Below are 22,776 nucleotides of genomic sequence, written 5' to 3'. Positions count from 1 at the left end.
TACCTCCCCACCTCCCCAACGCCCCCCTCCCTACAAGTTGTAAAGTTCGTCTTCAACATGGTGTCTTGTACATCTGATTGTTACAATGGGTCAACCTGTATCCTTGTTTCAGCATTTTGTTATGTCCCTTCCCTGCCCCAAATTAGAAAAATGTATATACAAGATGCAGGGCACTGGAATCAAATACAGTGAAAACAGGGTTATACCATGGGGGAGAACATACAAAGAAACAAAAAAATCACATAGTATATTATAAATACATTAAAAACAACAGCAAGAAAGATAAAACCTCTTGTGTCCCTATCTTGGGGTTCCTTTCACTTAGCATCTTATATGGTCATATGTACATTGCCAAATGTTTCTTTTGTAATAACCCGTGGGGCCCCGATAATCATCAGGGCCCAATAGTCCCAGCTTGGCCCTGTGGTCCTGCCTGCTGGAGGGGGTGGGGCATCAAGCAGCGAGCCTCACAGCTCCACAGCCCAGGCCACCGGACACCAGACAGAGACAGAGCAGGGCACTGAGAGGTCGCGTGCCATGCCGCTGAAGTGGGGGGCATCAAGCCCCACATGGCAAGCTGCCTATTGGGATTGGACAGGGGCAGCTTGGGGGAGGGGCATGAATGGCAGTTGAAACCATTAGTTGGGGAGGGGTGCAGCCTATCAGGGTGTATATAGGCTGCGAGTTCCGAGGGTGGGAGGGAGGTTAGGGGAAACACTGTCGGGATGGGGAGAGGGGAGTCCAGAGGGGAGGAGAGTAAGGGAAAAACCGGGAGTCTTGAGGAAGGGAGAACGACAAGTAAAGTGGTAGGAGTGGAGGGAGGGATTGCAGGAGGGGAAAGCCTGCAGGAGCAGAGCAGAGCAGGTCTGTGGAGGACAGGGCAAGCAGGAAGCCATTTGGGGCCTCCTCTGGAGAGGCCTGTGGAGAGCATCTCCCGAGCAGAGCAGGCAGGCCTGGGGAGAGCGGAGGCCTGCAGAGGAGGAAGGGAAGAAAGAGAATAACCTTCCCCTTTGGAGCTCTGGAGCTTTGCGGCTTTGGAGGTCTGAGGTTTGGAGGTTTGTGGACCGACTTATTTGGTGGTTTGCAGGCCAACTAATAAAGGTCAGGGGGGTCAGGGCTGCCTATTGGAGGCTTGGAGGTTTGGTGGTCGAGGCTGCTCTTGGTTCTGGGTATCTGGCCCAGGACATGGTAGTCTCAGGACCCCTTTCTGGTGTTAATAGTGTAAATAAACTTTTGTTCACCTTCCACTGTGCCTCGATGGATTGTCTCGCTCTTTGAAGGTCCTAAGTTTTTTACTTTAAAAAGGCTTATTATACCTCGAAGTAAAAGCAGATACCCTGAAAACATTACAGGAAGGAATAGGAGAAACTTTAGGGCTCCTTGGCACAGGCTGAAATTTTCTTAATAAAGACCCAGAAACACAACAAATCAAAGAAAGGCTGGACAAATGGGATTACATGAAACTGCAGAGTCTGCACCGCAAAGGACATTGCAAGATCAATAGAAAGCCCACAGATTGAGATCTTCACTAGCCATACAACAAACAAGGGCCTCATATCTAAAATATACTTAGAACTCAAAAAATTAAATCCCCCAACAAATCCTCAAAAACAGACCCATTAAAGACTTAAAGAGACTTTGAAGAGGAAATAAGAATAGCCAATAAACACATATAGAAATAACTTATCTAGCCATAAAAGAAATGCAAATCAAAACACTGAGATTCCATCTCACCACAGTTAGAATGGCTATAATCAAGAACTCTAATAAGAGAAGCTGGAGGGGATGTGGCCAAAGGGAACCCTACTGCAGTTGGTGGGAGTGTGAACTTGTTCAACCACTTTAGAAAGCAGTATGGAGGTTCCTCAAGAGACTATACATAGTCCCCTATGACCCAGCAATCCCACTTCTGGGCATTTACCCAAATGATCACAAGCAAGGCCATACTAAAGCTACCAGCACAACTATGTTTATTGCAGCAATATTCACCATAGCTAAGATATAGAACCAACCCAGATGCCCCTCAGTAGTGAATGGATCAAGAAAATGGAACTCTATGCCTCTATCAGAAAAAATGACATTGCCCCATTTGTTAGGAAATGGAAAGACTTAGAAAAAAATATTAAGTGAAGTAAGCCAGACCCAAAGAAACATAGGTTACATGGTTTCCCTTATGTGCAATAACTAGAATACGTCTAGGATACTCTTACCTGACAAGCAGAAAAGGCCAAAAGCTATGTCCATATGACTATATAAGATGATGCTATGCAAAATGAATCCCAAGATAGGGACACGAGGTTTTTTTGTCGCTGTTGTTTTTAATGTACTATGGATTTTTTGGTTTCTTTTGTATGTTCTTTCCCCAAGGTATAACCCATTTTCATTGTATTTGATGTTGTTGCCCTGTACCTTGTATATGCATTTTTCTAATTTAGGGAGGGGAAGGGAAATAACAAAACGCTGAAACAAGGATACAGCTTGACCCATTGTAACAATGAGATGTCCAAGACACTATGATAAAAATGAACTTTACAACTTGGGAGGGGGAGGGAGAAGTTGGGGAGGTGAGGAGGGAAGGGATAGTAGGGGAAAAACAAAGGAGGTGTAACAATGCTCAATAGGAAATAAACTCATTACCTTACTCATGTAACTGTAACCCCTCTATACAGTATCTTTACAATAAAAAAATGTTTTTTAAAAAAGGTTTATTATTCAGCATGACAAGGGGAACTACAGTAAATTAGGAAGCGAAGTTTTTGTATACAATTAAGTCAAGAATTATTTGATCTTCTTCCCTAGGCAGATGAGAGGATAAAATGAGATACAGATGCTCACCAGGCGAGCACAGACCTAAAATATACAGTCCAAGCAAGCACTTACTATATAAAACCTTTAAATAGGAATTGACTAAACCTTGAAATAGGAGTAGAGTAAAAGCCACTCAACATACATTATAACAAATTTTTTCTGCCTAATCTATTAAATACCACCTCTTATAGTACAGAGAAAAGAGATCTGAAAGAAAGCATACCATTTTGAAATTATTTATTTTGTTGCAAGGTGGTTAATATCAAATTTATACAAACAGGATTTCAACTAAAGGAAGTGTTTTCATTTGCAAGCCTATGGCACTTAATTGTATGTCATGTAGCGTGGAGTGGCACTGAATTTCGCATACGACTTAATGACCTTATTTACAGCTTCCAAGAAATCCTTCTCCGTTGCAATTTTTCTCCGTGCTCGGATTGCAAACATACCAGCTTCTGTGCAGACACTTCTAATCTCAGCTCCTATCAAACAGATACCAAATAGCCTTAGGTAAAGCAACCCAAATAGAGAGACCAGCAAAATAAGCAGTACCTCTTCACTTACCAGTGCTATTTGGACACAGTCGTGCTAACAATTCAAATCTGATATCTCTCTCAACACTCATTGAACGAGCATGAATCTTAAAGATGTGAGTCCGACCCTAAAAATATAGGAATCAACAAGTATTAAAATAAAACAAATCAGAGGAAAAAAAATACTTCATTCTTTTTCTAAAATGAAATTCTTTTTCACCTCTAAATCAGGTAGGCTAAATTCAATCTTTCTATCCAGTCTCCCTGGCCTCATCAGTGCTGGATCCAAAGTATCAGGTCTGTTAGTGGCCATCAGGACTTTAATGTTGCCTCGAGGATCAAAACCATCCAGCTGATTGATCAGCTCCAACATTGTCCTCTGTACTTCATTGTCTCCTCCAGCACCATCATCAAATCGAGCCCCTAAGAATACAAAAAAGATGTGCATGTGCACTCTCACTAGTGCTGCTCCTGGCTGGAAAGGGGGACTCTGGCAAAGTGCACATCCTACTTCGAAGCAAATCCTGTAATACCCTATTCTACATAAAACTAGAGAAGGAATCTTTGCTTTAAGAAGAATTCCCTATAGATTTATTTAACATAGACGCCTTTAAAGTATAAATTTACTTTTCAAATCACTTAGCACTCCTACTATTTAATATAATATACACCTGGGCAAGGCAACATAGTCACACACACATTAGCACTGTAATGATGCTAGAGCATATGTAGGAAAATGACATACTATCTTAAAGTTCTTTTAAAAAAATTGAATATGAAGCCAGGCACCAGTGGCTGACGTCTATAATCCTAGCTACTCAGGAGGCTGAGATCTGAGGATTGCGGTTCAAAGTCAGCCTGGGCAGGAAAGTCCGTGAAACTCTTATCTCCAATAAACCGCGAGAAAACTGGAAGTGGCGCTGTAGCTCAAGTGGTAGAGCACTAGCCTTGAGCCTTGAGCTGAAGGACAGCGCCCAGGCCCAGAGTTCAAGTCCCATGACCAACCAAAAAAAAACAATTTTTTTTAATATGGCTAAATCCACAAGAAAGTAGAATCACAGCAGCTTATTATCTAGTTGCCTTGAATTTACTAAAGGCTCATGTCAGTCTCTTTCATTCAAACCAAATGGTATGTATGTACATATGTATGTATATGATGGCTGGATGGATGTATATACACATATGTGTATATATATGTGTATATATATATATATATATATATAAATACACTAAGTATGTAAATTCTTACTGTTTCATTAATGATTATGTATACTATAAACATACAAAAATAGTGGCTGTAATCACAGCATTTAGAAGACTGAGGAAGATCAAAAGTTCTAGAACTTTTGATTAAAAAGAGAAAGATTAAAATGAATAAATATGTGAAAATGCTAGAAGAGTAACATTAATAAAGATGCATTTCTGAGTGCCAGTGCCTCCTATCTCTGTAATCCAAGTTACCTAGATAGCTGAGATCTGAGGATTGCAATCATCAGTTCAAAGCTAGTATGAGCAGAAAAATCCATGAGATTCTTATCTCTAATTAACCACCAAAAAGCCAGAAGTAGAGCTGTGGCTCAAGTGGCAGAGCACTACTAGCCTTGAGCAAAAAAATTGCTTAAGGACAGCATCCATGCCCTGAGTTCAAACTCCACAACTAGCACACACAAAGAAAGGAAGTTACAATATTACCTTCTTATACTCTAAAAAGCTACCTTATACATCACTTTGTGAACCACAATAATTACTTCAGAGTCACAACACTAAGTCATACTGTGACCAAAGATGGTCTCTGAAAATAACAGTACTAAACAATGCCCAAATAGTCTAAAATCAAGACTCCAGATACCTAGCCATGTTACCCAAGGCGTGCCAAGGGTCTACTACGTGTTCAAGTCATTTCTGCAATTTCTAACTGGAGATACAACACTTCCACAGATACTAGATACTAAGGATCACTACTCTGTAACAAAAACATTATTTTTAAGACTTTAATCTTTACAAAAAAAAGAAAAAAGCTAAAGCTTTGGAGGAAAGGGAAACAAAGGATTGAATTTATCAAGTGTATTATAAGCATGTATAAAAATACCACAATGAGCCGGGCGCTGGTGGCTCACGCCTGTAATCCTAGCTACTCAGGAGGCTGAGATCTGAGGATCGCGGTTCAAAGCCAGCCCGGGCAGGAGAGACCGTGAGACTCCTATCTCCAATAAACCACCAGAAAACCGGAAGTGGTGCTATAGCTCAAGTGGTAGAGCGCTCGCCTTGAGCTGAAGAGCTGAAGGACAGCGCCCAGGCCCAGAGTTCAAGCCCCACGACCGACAAAAAAAAAAAAAAAAAAAAAAATACCACAATGAAACTTGTTTGTACAATATATGCTAATTAAAAAAAACTCAGATTCACTACCTTTATCTCTAGTTGATTTTATTAGTCTCAATATTAAATATTTTCCAATTATTTCTACTAAATAGCACTAATTTTAAGACCTGAAGAGTTTTTTTGTTTTTTGGTTTTTTTTTTGGTCTGGTTGTGGGGCCTGAACTCTGGGCCTGGGCGCTGTCCCACAGGTCTTCAGCTCAAGGCTAGCACTCTACCACTTGAGCCACAGTGCCACTTCCGGCTTTTTTCTTTTTGCTTATGTGGTACTAAGAAATCAAACCCAGGGCCTCAGGTTTGCAAGGCAATCACTCTACCACTGAGCCACCTTCCCAGCCCCCTGAAGAGTTCTTAAATTAGTATTGTTAAATAAAATAAGCCCATCATTCTAGTCAGCAAATTTTAAGAAAAAATAAAATATCTGATATATCACTATTTTTTAATTATCTTTATGTATTTTTACAAAGGCGTTTGAATCCAACATGTCTGTTTACGAGTACAATGCATTTATCAGACTGTTAAAAGTATGGAAAAGTGTTGCTGGAATGAAATTGGTACACAAAGGCTTTGAAATAGCAATTCTGTATAGTAATTCTTTTTCCTTTCTAGTTTAGCCCTGCTGTTTATGAAATCTGTGGCTTTTAATATGGCAAAGCTGGTAAGAATTGGAAGTAAAATTGTGTATAAGATTAACATATTAGGAAGTGGAGGAATGGATTAGTAGCAGCGTGCCAGCCTTGAATGAAATCGAGGCTAAGCGAGAGCTTGAGGCCCTGAGTTTAAGACCTAGAATCAGCCAAAAAAAAAAAAAAAAAAAAAAACAAGCATATTAAAAGTCTAACACATCACCTCACAGCTTTCATGAAACCTAATCCTGAACTAATTCATTAAAATATCATTCATACCTCCAATGGCATCAATTTCATCAAAGAAGATAAGACAGGCTTTTTTTGTTCTGGCCATTTCAAAGAGCTCACGAACCATTCGAGCCCCCTAATGAGAAAAATTGATGTATTAGTCACAGTTTGTTATAAATTACAATAAACAGTATTTTTCATTTTTTATTATTTAATCCTACAGGATGCTCAAGCATTATTATCTAAAATTTTTAATACTAGGGGAAAAAGAGAAATAAAAAGTTTAAAAAGTTGTAAATTTGATTGAAATATATTGTAGCTGAGTGCCAGTGGCTCATGCATATAATCTTAGCTACTATGGAAAAGGAGATCTGAGGATTATGATTATGCCAGTCTGGGCAGGAAAGAGTTTCCCTGAGACTCTTATCTCCAATAAGCCACCAAAAAAGGATCAGAAGCCTGGCGTTGGTGGCTCACACCTGTAATCTTAGCTACTCAGGAGGCTGAGATCTGAGGGTCCAGGTTCAAAGCCAGTTCGGGCAGGAAAGTCTGTAAGACTTTTATCTTCAATAAACCACCAGAAAACCAGAAGTGGCGCTGTGGCTCAAGTGGTAGAGCACTAGCCTTGAGCTAAATTGCTGAGGGACAGCGCCCAGGCCCAGAGTTCAAGTCCCATGACAGACAAAAAAAAAAAAAAAAAAAGGATCAGAAGTGGAGCTGGGGCTCAAGTGGTAAGCACCAATCTTGAGCAAAAAAGCTTAAGAGACAGCACCCAGGCGCCAAGCTTAAGTCTCAGTACTGGCACAAAAGAATGTATATAATATATACATGAAAATATCACAGTGAAACTCCTTTGTACAATTAATATATGTTAATTTAAAAGACTGATGGTTTGCTACCTATACCATTAAATTGGTCTTAACCTCAGTATTAAATCTTTCCATAATTATCTATTAAGGGGCACTGACTTAAAGACCTGAAGAATTCTTAAGTTAGACAAACAATAGCATCATTCTAGTCAGAAAAACTTGAATAACAGCATCTGATCTGTCATGTGGAATTGTTCATCATTAAATCTGATTTCTAAGTTTTTATGAGAAAATCAAAGTTCATCTAACCAACTCATGCAGCTCCCTTTCTAATGTTTATTTAAGTATGCTAAGCATTAAGATTTCAGATACAATATACAGCCCTAGACTTACTCCCTAAAAGATAACCATCAACATTCATACAGATAACCTGTTCTGTATTTCTCAGCAAACCATAAAAAAAACTGTCCCCAAAATGAGATTTCACTATGAGGTATTTCTGTGGTCTAACTTCACAAACCAAATATGAAGTCTCATCCTTATTTCCAAATGAACACTGGCAGAGGGTGCTGAGTTCCTGGCTTCTAAACTAATTTCACTCCACATATTTCAAGACTTACTTCCTCAATACGAAATGAACATTTAAATTTTATTTATACCTTATAAACCTTCTACAGAGCTACACATTCTTTTATTTTGGTAAATGTACTTTACCTCACCAACGTATTTCTGTACAAGTTCGGATCCAATCACTCGAATGAAGCAAGCATCAGTCCTATTAGCCACTGCCCTAGCACACAGTGTCTTGCCTGTGCCTGGGGGGCCGAACAGCAGCACACCCTTCGGAGGCTCAATACCAAGGTTAACAAACCTCTCTGGCTGTGATAAAGACACAATATTTACACTTACCATTTCTATATCATAAAAATAAGACATCAAAAAACTTTAGGCCTAAATTTATAAGCATGACCTAAACAAGAAAGTCACCTTATTCTAAGATATAAAAGCTAAACAGAAAAGAAATAACCAGATCACAAAAACTAAACTCTATTCATATCAACATCTAAGGCTATCTTTTACTATCAAGTCTTCTTTTTTTTTTTTTGGGTCCGGTCATGGGGCCTGAACTCTGGGCCTGGGCGTTGTCCCTCAGCTCTTCAGCTCAAGGCTAGCGCTCTACCACTTGAGCCACAGCACCACTTCCGGCTTTTTTCTTTTTGCTTATGTGGTGCTGAAGAATCGAACCCAGGGCCTCATGCATGCAAGGCAAGCGCTCTACCACTGAGCCACCTTCCCAGCCCTACTATCAAGTCTTAACAAAATACTTTCCTCATTTTTGAAAGCAAAGGAAGGGGTGACACTGGACTTATTACCTGATATGTACAACACCTTAATAATAATAATAAAATTATATTTTAAAAAATTAGTTTTACCAGGTGCCAGTGGCTCACGCCTACAATCCTAGCTACTCAGGTGGCTTAGATCCAAAGATCACAGTTCAGGGAAGGGAAGGGATGGGAAAACAAAGGAGGAGGCTACAATGTTTGATAAGAAATGTACTCATTATCTTGCCCATGTAATTGTAACCCCTCTGTACAGTATTTTCACAATAAAAAAATTAAAAAAAATTTAAATAACAAATAAATAAGTATGCTATCAAAAAAACAAAACAAAACAAAGATCACAGTTCAAAGCCAGCCCAGGCAGGAAAGTCCGTGAGACTCTTATCTCAAATTAACCACCAGAAAACCAGAAATGGCGCTATGGCTCTAGTGGTAGAATACCTACCTTCATCTATACCTGTAACATATCTAACATATTGCTAGAGGTTCTCTCAATTTCCTTTGATAATGTAATCAAATCTTTTCTTTGTAAAAATACACTCAACTACTCAATTCGTTTTTGTTTTTCTCTTCTGAAACTTTCCACCTTTCCATACCTCTATCTCTCAAAAAATTTTCATTAAGGAAACTATTAAATCCAAAAACTAATATATAATTAATTGTAGTGATTAATACACAATGAACTATTATGTGTTTACACAAAGAAATTTAAATTCAACACTTACATGAAGCAGTGGGGTTTCAACTACCTCACGCAATTTCTCAATCTGCTCCTTACAGCCACCAACATCACTGTATGTGACATCAGGTTTTTCCTCCACCTGAGAGGGATAAAATTACAGAAGTAATAGGCTTCTGACTCATTAAGAAAATTCAGACCATAACAAGAATTTTAATAATAATCAACTTACATACACCACCCTATGTTCTAGAAGGAAGCTCAACAAAATACTACTAACTAATGACTCTTGTATTTGAGGAACTTTTTTTTAATTTTGGTAACTCTTTAGCACATACCCATGTACTAACAGTTTGTACTAACAGTTTGAGTTAAAATTTTTATTAACTTTTTTGGGCATAGAAATAATTATATTACAAATCATGACAACTGTTCGCCCACTTAAGTCTTACCTGCATCATGGTCACTGTTGGGTCAATCTTAGGAGGCAGTGGAATATGAATTTGATACTTATTTCTGTCCACACTAAGGAAGTAAAAAATACAATGATGTTCTTTACATTTTCTCAAGGTTTTTATATTTAGTTGTTTACCCTCAAAACCTTATTTTAAACAAGCAACAAAGACAGATCTCAACAAGTTATATAAAGAGAAACAGTGTGAAAACTCAGGACATCAAAGCCACCCTAAAATGGCAAATGATTCATAGGACAGCAATGAATCCGACAAAAAGCGAAAAGGATGATTTTTTTTAAATTACTGAATGATTATGTCCATTAAATCATGTAATCCTTAATCATCATAAATGTCCTCAAAGCAAGTGTTTCCTCTATCTGTACCATCTTAAATGGACTGGTAAACTCATCTCTAAAACTCTGCCCTTACTTAATTATGGCATTTGAAGCCATTCATAAGCAGTAGTAGTGAGGATGAGAAGGAGAAGCCAGTAGAGAGTGTAATTGCATTACATTACTCCATTGCACATTAGTATTCTCTGGCAGTCCATTAATGGATTCATAATGAAATCAAGGATATGAATGTCTCATTTTATCTTTAATGAAAGAAGCACACTACAAACAGAAATCTTACCCAACTCTCATCCCTTCTTCAATGTCAGTAGGTGCCACCTGATCACTGAGGTCCACCACAAACTTGGCAAACTGCTTCACATTGATAATGTATTTTGGGTCCTCCGAATCAGCATTGATTATCTTTGTACACCTACCATAGCAAAAAGCTTGATTAGAGTAAGGAATCTAAACCACCAATAACAAATTCAAGTAACCAGACTCTCCCCAGGGAAGGTCGTATACTACTGAGCCAGTATAATCTAGAACTGTAGAAACTGGGTCATTTTTCTAGTACATTCCTTTGCTATCACAGATTGTTATCTTTTTTAAAATTTTCCCTGTAAGATGACAACCAAGTTGTTTTTATCATCAAATTCAGTAATAAATGTGCTTTTTTTTTGAGTTTATACTTTAGGTTCACTTTTATTATTACTACTTTTGACTTACATTCTGCATGACTTGGCAAAGGTAAATTTGTAATACCATGTATATTATAGATCTATGTACTGAAGATCAAAAACAGAACATAGAAGTGGTACATAACCTTATCAACAAATGCAGAGACGCTCCCTTGTCACAGCTTGTGTTTATGTGACCTGACTCCAAGATTATTCTGTATGAACTGCTTTACCAGAAGGGAAACTGTTGAAATTAACTAGTCAAATTACTTAATACAAGTAGAGCCAACAAGAACCTGAACAAAAAATTGAAAAATATCACTGACAATAACAAACATTAGGAAAAAATCTGTTCTTCAGTTAATATCACACCAGTTTCAGCTGAATGCTGGTGGCTCATGCCTATAATCCTAGTTACTTAGGAGGCTGCTATCTGAGGACTGTGGTTTGAAGCTAGCCAAGAAGAAAAGTATATGAGACTCTTATCTCCAATCAACTAGCAAAACCTGGATGTGAAGCTGGGTGTGATTCAAGTGGTAGAGTGCCAACCTTGAATGAGACCCCGAGTTCAAGCCTCAGCACCAGAACCAAAAAGTAAAAATAATTAATTAGCTAATTAATTAATTTAAAAGAAATAAAATACTAGTTTCAGTTTTTGAAGAATTGTCATATATCTAAAGAAACAGGAGGGATAACTCAAGCAGAAGCAGTACAGTGCCTATCAAGTGTGAAGCCCTGTGTTGAAATACCAGTAATGCCAAGAAAAAAAAGAACAAATGTGAAATAACACATAAGCCATAAGACAGCCAACTGGAACTTGCCCTGGGGAAGTTCTGCTGTTAGTCTTAACAAAAATTTAACATCAGTATCAAAGAACTAAAAAAAGGTGTGTCTATACAATTAATACAAAGTATAGGAACAATGTTATACCAAATGCAGAATATCAATTAAGAAAAAGATGAGACTGAATTATTTGGCCATAAAAATAAATGAAGCTTTGATACATGCTACAATATAGAAACTGCTTGTTTTCACAGATTTCAAAATTATATTTTTATTTCATAATCACTTTAGTAAGCTACTATACAGAAGTGTATACACAGAGAAACATTTAACATGAATGTTTACTACAGCTTTGTGTATGATAGACTGCAATCACCTTCAATCTATGGATTATATATTTTTTTAAAAGAGAGAAAATAAATCAGAGATACAACAAATTACATCTGAAAAATAACTTCAAGGTCTGCTTATTTGTATGTAGACATGTACTTGAAGATATGCAGAAAGAGGACTGCAGGACCAACCATTTTCTGTAGTTATGTTTGAGGAAGAGGTCATGGGAGAATAAGGGTAAGAAGAGAGGTATTCATACTTAGCTCTGTATCTTTCTTATCCTATGAACCATCTACATGATTATGTGTATCTTGATTAAAACATAAATTTTTAAATGTAGACATTCATATAGAGGTCTCTATTTATGTGGAATTTGAAGTAAAAACAAATTTCCAGAGCACTGTGCTGCATACCTTGCAACCTGCAAAGGTTGTTCACTCTGTAGAGTTTGTTTATCAGCAGCCAAATCCCAGAGTGCTGGTGGTGCCAGGCCAGTGTCAGACTCCTTAATACCTACAAGAGAAAAATCACTAAGTTCACTGAAATGCAGTGTTTTTCCTAAAACAAGCATTCTCTCCAGCACCATTGACCCTTTGGACGGAGTAACTTGTAGGGAGGACCCTGTGCATTTGTAGGAAGTTTAGCAGCCTCTGGCCTCCAGCCACTAGATGTCACTAATTCCATGTTCAATCCAGTCATGAGAAGATCCTTCCAAACTTTGCCAATTAGGGGTTGAGAGGGTAAGGTAACCTCAATCTAGGTGAAAACTACTGACCCTAAAGTAATTATCAAACAGAAAAATTAAAAATAAATTAATACTGCAGGAGTTGGTGGCTCAGGGGCTGAATCTTAGCTACTGAGAAGGCTCAGGTCAAAGCCAGTCCAAAGAGTAAAGTCTATAAGACTTTTATCTCCAATTAACCACCAAAAAAAGCTGAAAGTGGTAGAGTGCTAGCCTTGAGAAAAAAGGTCAGGGACAGTGCTCTGGCCTTGAGGTCAAACAGCAGGACTGGCACACACAATCAATGCCATATTTGATAGTTTTCATGTAGGTCAGAAACTTCTCCATTCTAGTTCCCAAAATGAACATTTCTTTGTATCAAGCAATAATGGCCCACTCAGTTTAGCAATACTTCTCTGTGAAATCACATCATCATATCTTTATTTAAAAAAAAAAAAAAGATTGTAAGGCTGGGAAGGTAGCTCAGTGGTAGAGTGCTTGCCTTGCATGCATGAAGCCCTGGGTTCAATTCCTCGGCACCACATAAGCAGAAAAAGCCGGAAGTGGTGCTGTAGCTCAAGTGGTCAAGCGCTAGCCTTGAGCTGAAGAGCTGAGGGACAGCGCCTAGGCCCAGAGTTCAGACCCGTGACAGACAAAAAAAAAAAAAGATTGTGGCTTATTGGAGTTGACTGAACTAGTCTTTGACTAATAGAAACATTGCTTGTTTAGAGAATGTTTCTCAATTCCATTAGCACTAAACCCATTTGATGGTATAATTTGTGGAGGGAAGGGAAAAAACAAATCGTTTAAATAGGGAGACAGGTGAACCCATTGCAACAATGAGATGAACAAGTTGTTATGTCGAAAAACGAACTTTACAACGTTTTTTTTTTTTTTTTTTTGGGGGGGTGATGGGAAGGGATGGGAAGGGGAAACAAAGGAGGAGGCAACAATGCTTGATAATAACTCATTATCTTGCCCATGTAATTGTAATCCCTCTATTCGGTATTTTCACAATAAAAAAAATAAATTAAAATTTAAAAAATCAATGAAAAAGATTTGTTAGAAGCTGGGAATGTGGCTTAGTGGTAGACTGTTTGCCTAGCATGCATAAAGCCCTGTGTTTAGATTCCTCAGTACTATATAAACAGAAAATGCTGAAAGTTGTGCTGTGGCTCAAGTGATAGAGTAATAACCTTGAGCAAAAGATACTCAGGGACAGTGCCCAGGACCTGAGTTCAGTTCTCAGGACTAACTAAAAAAAAAGATTCTCAGGACTGACAAAAAAAAAAAAAACATTTGTTAAAATGATCTCAACGGACACAAAAGGTGATGTTTATTTAAATATTCATGAGGCCCACTTATCGGGCTGGGAAGGTGGCTCAGTGGTAGAGCGATTGCCTTGAATGCCTGAGGCCCTGGTTCGATTCCTCAGCACCACATAAGCAAAAAGGAAAAAGCCGGAAGTGGCGCCATGGCTCAAGTGGTAGAGTGCTAGCCTTGAGCTGAAGAGCTGAGGGGCAGCACCCAGGCCCAGAGCTCAGGCCCCATGACCAGAACCAAAAAAAAAATATTCATGAGGAAGTATAATAGCTGAAACAAGAACAGAGGAAGACCCATTACAACAATGATACCCACAGATAGCATATTGGAAATTAACTTTACAACTTCAGGCCGAGGGAGGGGGTAGGGTAAAGGAAGGAAGGGAAGGGATAGTGGGAGAACAACAAGGGAAGGGGTAACAATGCTGGACAAGAAATGTCCACTGCCTTACTCATGTAACTGTAATTCCTCTGTACAGTATCTTTATAATAAAAAAAAACTTGAAAGAAAAAGCTATGGGACAGTGCCTAAGCCCTAACTTCAAACCTTATTTCCATCACTATAAATAAATAAATAACAAAAAAAAATTGTTTTCAAGCTTTTAATTAGCATATTCTTTAAAGAGAGGAAACAGGAAAGAAGTACATACCAGTGAGCTCATTAATTTTCTTAAGGAGTTGTTGGATATCATCCTCAACTTGCTTTATCTGCCTAGAGTATGTGCTCTGCCCCTGAGTGATGAAGATCAATTTAGTTAGAACATCAACAAACCAACAACTAAACAAGATTAAAAAGATTTTTTTTAACTTTTTTTTAATTTTTGCTTATGTGGTGCTGGGGAATCGAACCCAGGGTCTCATGCATGCAAGGCAAGTGCTCTACCACTGAGCCACCTTCCCAGCCCCTAAAAAGATTTTTAAGTTACAATCTTAACAAATTTTGTTTTGTTTATTTTTATTGGTGGTCATGGAGCTTGAACTCAGGCCTTTGGCATTGACCCTGAGCTTTTTTGCTCAAGGCTAGAGCTCTATGACTTGAGCCACAGCCACTTCTGGCTTTTTCTTAGTTTTTCCTTGGAGATGAGTCTCACTGACTTTGCTGCCTGAGCTGGCTTTGAATTGCAATACTCAGAGCTTAGCCTCCTAAGTAGCTAGTATTATAGTCACTTAGCTTAATGGGTTTAATTAAATGATAAAAAAAAATTAGTTACAATCTTTACAATTTTTTATTGTCACAAAGCTTGTGAAGTAAAAACAAGGAGTGTATCATTCTAAAACTTCTTAAACCCAAAATTTCCCCCTAATACACGAGTAAACAAGGTACCAAATGAAAATACACCATTTTCATGCATTTAAACTTCCCAATTCAGAGCTAACTCAGTAACATATATTGTGAAGTCAACATCTGTGTGATTATTTCAAATGTTTTCCATATAGTACCAGACTTACATTAGAAACAGTACAAATGTATAAAACTATATCTACATTTTATAGGCATTTAAAGGACTTACGTAAGTTTTCAACAAGGCGATATCTCCCTCATCCAGTGCTTTAAAAAAAAAGAAGAGGTAAGACATGAGATTCAACAATAGGAGCTGATAACTTTTCTGTTCAATTCAAATTGTTTTGAGTTCCAAATATTCAATAAGATAATCATATAATCATGTTTATATGATTACTATATGATAAGCAGTGCTTATAAACCTAATATTTATAAACATAAATAATCAAGGATGCATAGATTTAAGGAGCTTTTACCTAATTAGCAAAAGGAAGATTTACATCGGGCAGATAACCACATACTTTATATACTTTATATAGTGCATATACAAAACACATCTATTAGGGATCATGGCCAAATCCACTGTATTACATTCAGACAATTAAATACAATGCAGTCACTAAAAATGGTAACACAGAACACCACTTATAAACACAGGATACTACCCCAAAAATATAACTAAGTAAAACTGATGGGTTAAAAATAAAAACCAGAATGGAGGGGTGGGAATGTGGCTCAGTGGTAGAGTAGTAGCCTTGAGCAAAAAATCAGCTCAGGGACAGTGCCCAGGCAGGCCCTGAGTTCAAGCCCCAGGACTGACAAAACAAAACAAAACAAACAAACAAAAACCCAGAATGTACTTACTTTTATCCCAAAAAAATTTAGCATAAATGTGTAAAGTTGCCTTAATAATCACCTAAACGTGAACAATTGTTATCTTGTATTTCAAGTGACTTTTAGTCAATTCTTGTGAATCTGCCTCATCACTGAAAGTTAATTGTAATCTCCAAACCATGCACTTGTGTAGTCATCTGTGAACACCCAGAGTGCTCTGTTTCACCTTTTACACAAAGATGACTAGAAGAAGGATATGTTGGAAGCAATGTAGCATAGTCCATGAAGCTCAGCCACCAGTTAGAAAGGCTTGAATACCAACTCCAGAATTTGTCAGTCATTCAGCACTTCTAAACTGTTTCATTCATTCATTCATTTAAAAAAAAAAAAACCTGGGGCTGGGAAGGTGGCTCAGTGGTAGAGCGCTTGCCTTGTATGCATGAGGCCCTGGGTTCGATTCCTCAGCACCACATAAGCAAAAAGAAAAAGGCCGGAAGTGGCACTGTGACTCAAGTGGTAGAGTGCTACCCTTGAGCTGGAGAGCTGAGGGACAGCGCCCAGGCTCAGAGTTCAGGCCCCACGACCGGATCCCCAAAAACAAACAAAAAAAAAAAATCTATCTAACTAGGATGAGTTATTTCTGGAATCTACAATTAGGATCTATGTTTGAGATTTGTGTATGTATACATATATACATATTAGCATGTATTTTCTCCCACTTAGAATCAACCATTCCATTCAATGAGTAAAAGAATCAGTTAATAAGAGTCATACCACATCTTGACATTAAAGGAAGAGTGCTTTAGGAAGAAAAAGTAAGGGTTAAGAAAAAGTTCTTCATAAAAACCTTACTGGAAAAAAAAAAAAAAAGAAAAAGTTCTTCAAGGAATAATCTGCAGCACATGGCAATTGACTGTAAGGAGCCACAGAAGAAAAGAATGAAACATGATGCCCAGGCTCTGTGCCAAAGAACCTCCATGGAAAGTAGCATCTTTTACAGAAGTCACAAGAGAAATGTGTTCACAGAGGAAGATAGCCAATTCCATCTCAACTTTCTGAACTCCGTATTACTACCAGTTCGGAAGAATTAACTTAACATGCCTGAGACTACTAACCCTTGAAAGACCTGGACTTGAAAGGCTGGACTTTGGCTGGTGTCTGAAAACATGGATTCAGGGAAGGCTCCTACCATTCCTTCAATGAATAAAAAGCAGTTCCCTGTCTTGTACAATGTGGTTTTTGCAAAATAGCTACTTTTCTTCTAGGAGTCTAGAATTTTGGTACATACCAGGCAGTCCCTAATAAATACATTGAGCACTGAGTAACAATGTTGCTAGAACAGGTAATATTATATACTGTTGTTACAACTTGTTACTGCATCCTCTGTCATCAACCAGGAGGATGAGGACTAAACTAAGGACATGAGAAAAACAAAGTAAAAGTAAAAAGCTTCAAACAATCTCCTGGCACAAAAAGTGAAGTCAACAGAGATTCACAAAACAGAATTAGAAGTGGTGCCTTAGCTCAAGTGGTAGAGCACTAGCCTTGAGCAAAAAGAGGCTCAGGGGCAGAGCCTAGGCCCTGAGTTCAAGCCCCCACAACAGGCAAAAAAAAAAAAAATCCGTAACAAAACAGAATTAGAAGAGAAATCCAGTTGAAATCTGAAAGCCTGAACTTGAAGGAATTGAATCAACAAGGTCTGTGTGATAATACTGGCAGCCTTAAGCAGAAAAAAACAAGATGCTTAGAATTTGAAGATAGTATTATGAGTATGTTGTAATGGTGTGATTTGGTATATTAGAAATAAAGCTTCCTTCAACAAAAATTCTAATAATGATCATCTTCTAAGGCAGAGTGAAGATGAGAAGCGCCAGAACTGACAAAGAAACTCAACTGATAAAGACTCAAAACGATGCCACCGAAGAACAAGGAAAAGGCTTAATAATTAAACAAGTTGTGCAATGGGGAGGGGGAAGGAGATAGTCATGTATTTACTAGGTAGTATCAGAGGAAAAGAAAAACATTTAATCTCCCTGAGCATTAATTTCATCATATGAAAACTAGCTTAATCTTCAATATTTCTGAAAAGATCAAAGAAAATCAGATGAAGAAATACATAAAATTCTACATGCATAGTAGCTATAACTGTGTCTGAGAAATAAATTTATTAAGCCTTTTACAGAATAACAACCCAGAAAACACAGATATTGATATCAACAGAAAAAAAATTTTAATTTCTGTAACTCAGCTGTGACCTGCAGGTACTGGAATAGGTAGAGCAACAGTGTCGTAAAATACAGAGATGGGCTGGGAATGTGGCTTAGTGGTATAAGTGCTTGCCTAACATGCATGAAGCCCTGGGTTCAATTCCTCAGTATCACATAAACAGCAAGAGCCAGAAATGGCGCTGTGGTAGAGTGCTAGCCTTGAGTGAAAGAAGCTTAGGAACAGTGCCCAGGTAAGCCCTGAGTTCAAGCCCCAGGACTAGCCAAAAAAAAAAAAAAAAGCCCCCAAAAATAGAAAGCTGGGCTCCAGTGGCTCAAACCTGTAACGCTAGCTACTCAGAAAGCTGAGATCTGAGGAATGTAGTTCAAGCCAGAGAAGGCAAGAAAGTCTGTGAGATTCTAATTCACACACACACACACACACACACACACACAATGTTAAAGAGAAATGTAGAATGGAAGAAAGAAAACACTCTTTCATTGGAATGAAGTCAGGATAATGAAGAAAGTATGCTAGAAGAGGTTGAAGATGTTAAGAAAGGGAAGAGTTAAACCACACACACAAAACCCATAACAGGGCCGGGCGCTGGTGGCTCACGCCTGTAATCCTAGCTACTCAGGAGGCTGAGATCTGAGGATCGCGGTTCAAAGCCAGCCCGGGCAGGAGAGACCGTGAGACTCCTATCTCCAATAAAACCACCAGAAAACCGGAAGTGGCGCTGTAGCTCAAGTGGTAGAGCGCTCGCTTTGAGCTGAAGAGCTGAGGGACAGCGCCCAGGCCGAGTTCAAGCCCCACGACCGACAAAAAAAAAAAAACCATAACATTTTTAATAGCTTATAAGAAAAAAAAAAAGAAGAAAATGGCACAAAGATAAACTACAAAAACAGCTATTGGGGAAAAGAAAATTTCCAAGATGGTGGGTATATCTCATTCTCAGAATGAAAACATGTCAACTGGCATAGTCTCCGTAGAGGGCAAATTGGTACTATCAAAATTATAGCTCTACTTTTAAAATCCCCCTTGTAACAGGTATGTGATCATTTATATGAACAAGATACAACTGTAACAGATTAGAAAAGTCTAAATGTCCATTATTATCTCATTGTACATCCATATAATGGGGCACTATGCACATACAAAGAAACACTGAATGGTCTAAGATTCAGAATTAAAAAGCACGACGTGGAGGAGAAAGATGGAAGGAGTAACACTGATCAAGATGCATCGTACTTTCAAACTGGTTTGTTGAATTGAAACCCCTTTGTACAACTACTTAAAAATAATAAATAAGGGCTGGGAAGGTAGCTCAGTGGTAGAGTGCTTGCCTTGCATGCATGAGGCCCTGGGTTCGATTCCTCAGCACCAAATAAGCAAAAAGAAAAAGCCGGAAGTGGCGCTGTGGCTCAAGTGGTAGAGCGCTAGCCTTGAGCTGAAGAGCTGAGGGACAGCACCCAGGCCCCGAGTTCAGGCCCTGAATTCAGGCCCCACGACCGGACCACCCCCCCCCCAAAAAAATAATAAATAAGCATGATGTTCAAGTATTTCATCATGCTACATTTATATAGAAGCAGACAAAACACAGACGCAGCCTTGTCTTGGGAAGATACAGACGTTGTCTAGAAAGACAGGCGAAATGGTATATAGCCAGGAAGCTGAGGCTGGGGCCACGGCTTTTCAAGCATGACTTCTAACTCTTGAATTTTGAACCTTGTGAAGACATTATTATCTAGTCAAATACATGCTGATGCCTTCAGGAAAATTGTGTCTGAGGATTCTGGCACCTCGTAGTCACGAAACCCAACACCTCCAGGAAGGGGAAACTTTGGTGTGGGTCCTAGGGCCTGAACTCAGGGCCTGGGCGCTGTCCCTAGCGTTTTTGCTCCGGGCTAGTGCTCTACCTCGTGAGCCGCAGCTGCGCTTCGGGCTCTGGGTGCCCCTCGGAGCTGAGTCTCACGGATTTACCAGCCTGTGAAGTCAGATCTCAGCCTCCTGCGAGGCTGGGGTTACAGGCGTGACCCACCGGCTCCCGTCAGGGGAACTCTGGAAGGCCCAACAAAGAGCGTAGCTTCTCCCACAAATGCCCGAGAGCGGAGAACCAACACAAAGTTCGACCGCGGGCGTTCACTACAAAGCTTGGGGTGAGAGCGAAGGCGACTCGGCCACCATGGTCAACCAGGGACGCAGCCGCCCGCGCCCGCAGCAGGGCCCCGCGCCCGCGCCCGCGCCCGCCCACCGCGGCCGCGAGCTCAGCTACGTCCGCTAACCTCGGATGGGCTTGTCGTCCTTTTCGTCCTCCTTGGTTTTCCGCTGGTCGGCACCCAGATAATCTGGCATTTTGGGAGATGCAAGAGCCTCGGTGACTTACTTATTACACAGCACCTTCACCACTTCCGGCGGTGTCTTCCTTTCACCTTCCCCACCGGAAGTAGAGCCGGGCTCCGGAACTCATCTACACCGCGTCTGACGGGCGGAAGGATATCCGGGAGGGGATGGATGTGCGCACGCACAGACTGTGGAATGTTGGAAGAAATACATCCCTCGCCAGCTCGAGATTCTTTTTTCTTCTTCTTCTCTTTTTAAGATTCCTGAGTAATGAGCTCCAAGACCAACTCTGGCTCAGTCTATGACTCTGTGTGTTTCCGTACTGGGGCTTGAACTCAGGTCCGAAGGGTTATTTGATGTCATAATGGATCCACAGTTGGTAGTAATTTAATTCCTAGTTGGTAGTTGCCTTCCTCCTCCCCATGCTAATTATTTACCCCTGTTCTCATGTGTAGAGAAGCCCTCACTCAGTCAGACTTTATCACCGTGTCAGTGCATTCACTCTGGAAGAAGATTATCGGGCTTCTTCAAGTCTATAGGACAGAAGTAAACACACCCCAGGTGGTGTGGAGCGAGAGGATTTTGTACACAGCTATTTCAAACCTCCGTCGGTCAAAAGTGGGAGGAGGAAAGCTCTCTCTGTTTTTCAAGAGCATAGCTTGGAGATGCACGGAGAAGGGTGATGGGTGCACTGTGGGGTAATAGGAAAGCCACGGTCTGCTCTGAGCCCAGTGAGTTAAGTTAGGTGGGCTGTGAGCAGCCTGGTTGTGCTGAAAGGAATTTGTTCAGTACTGTGACCCGTGCAGTAACGATATGGCTGTGCCTGGTGTGCTGAACCCCCTTCCCTACACACATAGCTGGGCACCTCATTAGAAATGCTTCTGCTGCCTGAAAACTATATTCCTTTTAGCACTTGTTCATAGAAATGTATCCTGTGAAGACATCAGATCATAAAGTTATTGCCAATAGAGTCTCCTTAACTACTGAGTATGATGATTTGACCTATTACACCTACAGATCATCTTTCCCAGATTCAGACCCCTTTTCTTTAAGAGAATTACAATAACAAAATGCTTAAATAAGGATACACATTGACCCATTGTAACAATGAGATGTACAAGACACTATGATTTCCGGGGACGGGAGTTGTTGGGAAGGTGGGGAGGAAAGGGATAGTAGGGGAAAGGAGGAGGTAACAATGTTTAATAGGAAATGTATCCATTACCATATTCATGTAACTGTAACCCCCTCTACAGTATTTTTACAATAAAAAATATATATGGGAAAATTTTTGATATTTTCATTACTTTTATTGTTTTAATTATTTAGTAAAATGACTGAATCTGGTATAGACTTTCTCGGGGTATATGCGTGACATTTCTTTTTAAAAGAAAAACTTAGTATTTGTAAATGGAATGTCTTGTAATAAGAATGTTAATATGATGTGTAAATGAGGATCAAAAGTTTGAATAAGTATCCCCCCAAAAAAAGATTCCTGAGAAATGACTTTCAGGACCAACTCTGGCTCAATCTATAACTCGGAGGGGGGTGGGAGGGGGAGGGGGTGTCATGTACTGGGGCTTGAACTGAGGTCCTGACACTGACGCTGAGCTGCTTTTGCTAAGGTTATTGACACACTCTACCACTTGAGCCACAGCTACACTTCTGGCTTTTTGGTGGTTAATTGGAGATAAAAGTCTCATGGAATTTCCTGCTCTGACAGGCTTCAAACTGATCCTCTGATGTCAGTGTCTGAGTAGCTAGGATTACAGGGATGAGCCACCAGAGTTGGCAGTCCATAACTTTTTAGATCCTGATATAATCATTCCTATGCAGGCTACTGTAACATATTTAATCTCTTGAATTTTCTTTTTTACCTCACCAGATTAGAAGGCATTGAAAAAATGCCAGGAATTTTGGACAAAATATACATAGAACAAAGAACATAATAATCTGATGTTTAAAGTGGGCAAGGGAGAAAATAGGTTTTTTTCCCCACCCCATGGGCAAGGGCAAAAATAGGTTCCCCCACCCCCCATGGGCAAGGGAGAAAGTAGTTTTTTTCCTCAAAGAAAATAGGC

At 39.5% G+C, this 22,776-nt stretch overlaps 1 protein-coding gene across 1 annotated transcript; it reads right to left on the bottom strand.

Annotated features, from left to right (window-relative positions):
* Positions 1 to 2,687: 2,687 nt before the first annotated feature.
* Positions 2,688 to 20,803, bottom strand: Psmc2 (proteasome 26S subunit, ATPase 2). The gene is made up of 12 exons (XM_069996313.1): positions 20,638 to 20,803; positions 15,543 to 15,580; positions 14,682 to 14,763; positions 12,402 to 12,501; positions 10,494 to 10,625; positions 9,858 to 9,930; positions 9,452 to 9,547; positions 8,098 to 8,262; positions 6,623 to 6,710; positions 3,562 to 3,764; positions 3,373 to 3,469; positions 2,688 to 3,290 (listed from the first exon to the last, which is right to left on the bottom strand). The coding sequence occupies exons 1-12, from the start codon at positions 20,705 to 20,707 to the stop codon at positions 3,133 to 3,135; spliced, it is 1,302 nt and encodes a 433-aa protein (XP_069852414.1). The 5' UTR covers positions 20,708 to 20,803; the 3' UTR covers positions 2,688 to 3,132.
* Between the last annotated feature and the right edge of the window lie 1,973 nt (positions 20,804 to 22,776).

Source organism: Dipodomys merriami, unplaced genomic scaffold (assembly GCF_024711535.1).
Source record: "Dipodomys merriami isolate MVZ:Mamm:240054 unplaced genomic scaffold, mDipMer1.0.p SCAF_5, whole genome shotgun sequence".
Taxonomy (NCBI): domain Eukaryota; kingdom Metazoa; phylum Chordata; class Mammalia; order Rodentia; family Heteromyidae; genus Dipodomys; species Dipodomys merriami.
This window is presented reverse-complemented; position numbering and strand designations above follow the sequence as displayed.

Excerpts from the sequence above, each read along its gene's own strand:
- Psmc2 (XM_069996313.1), bottom strand. The coding sequence starts at position 20,707 with ATGCCAGATTATCTGGGTGCCGACCAGCGGAAAACCAAGGAGGACGAA. Across the intron at positions 12,502-14,681 it reads GAAAATTAATGAGCTCACTG|GTATTAAGGAGTCTGACACT; the intron begins GTATGTACTTCT and ends TTTCTCTTGTAG. Across the intron at positions 9,548-9,857 it reads CAACAGTGACCATGATGCAG|GTGGAGGAAAAACCTGATGT; the intron begins GTAAGACTTAAG and ends TATCCCTCTCAG.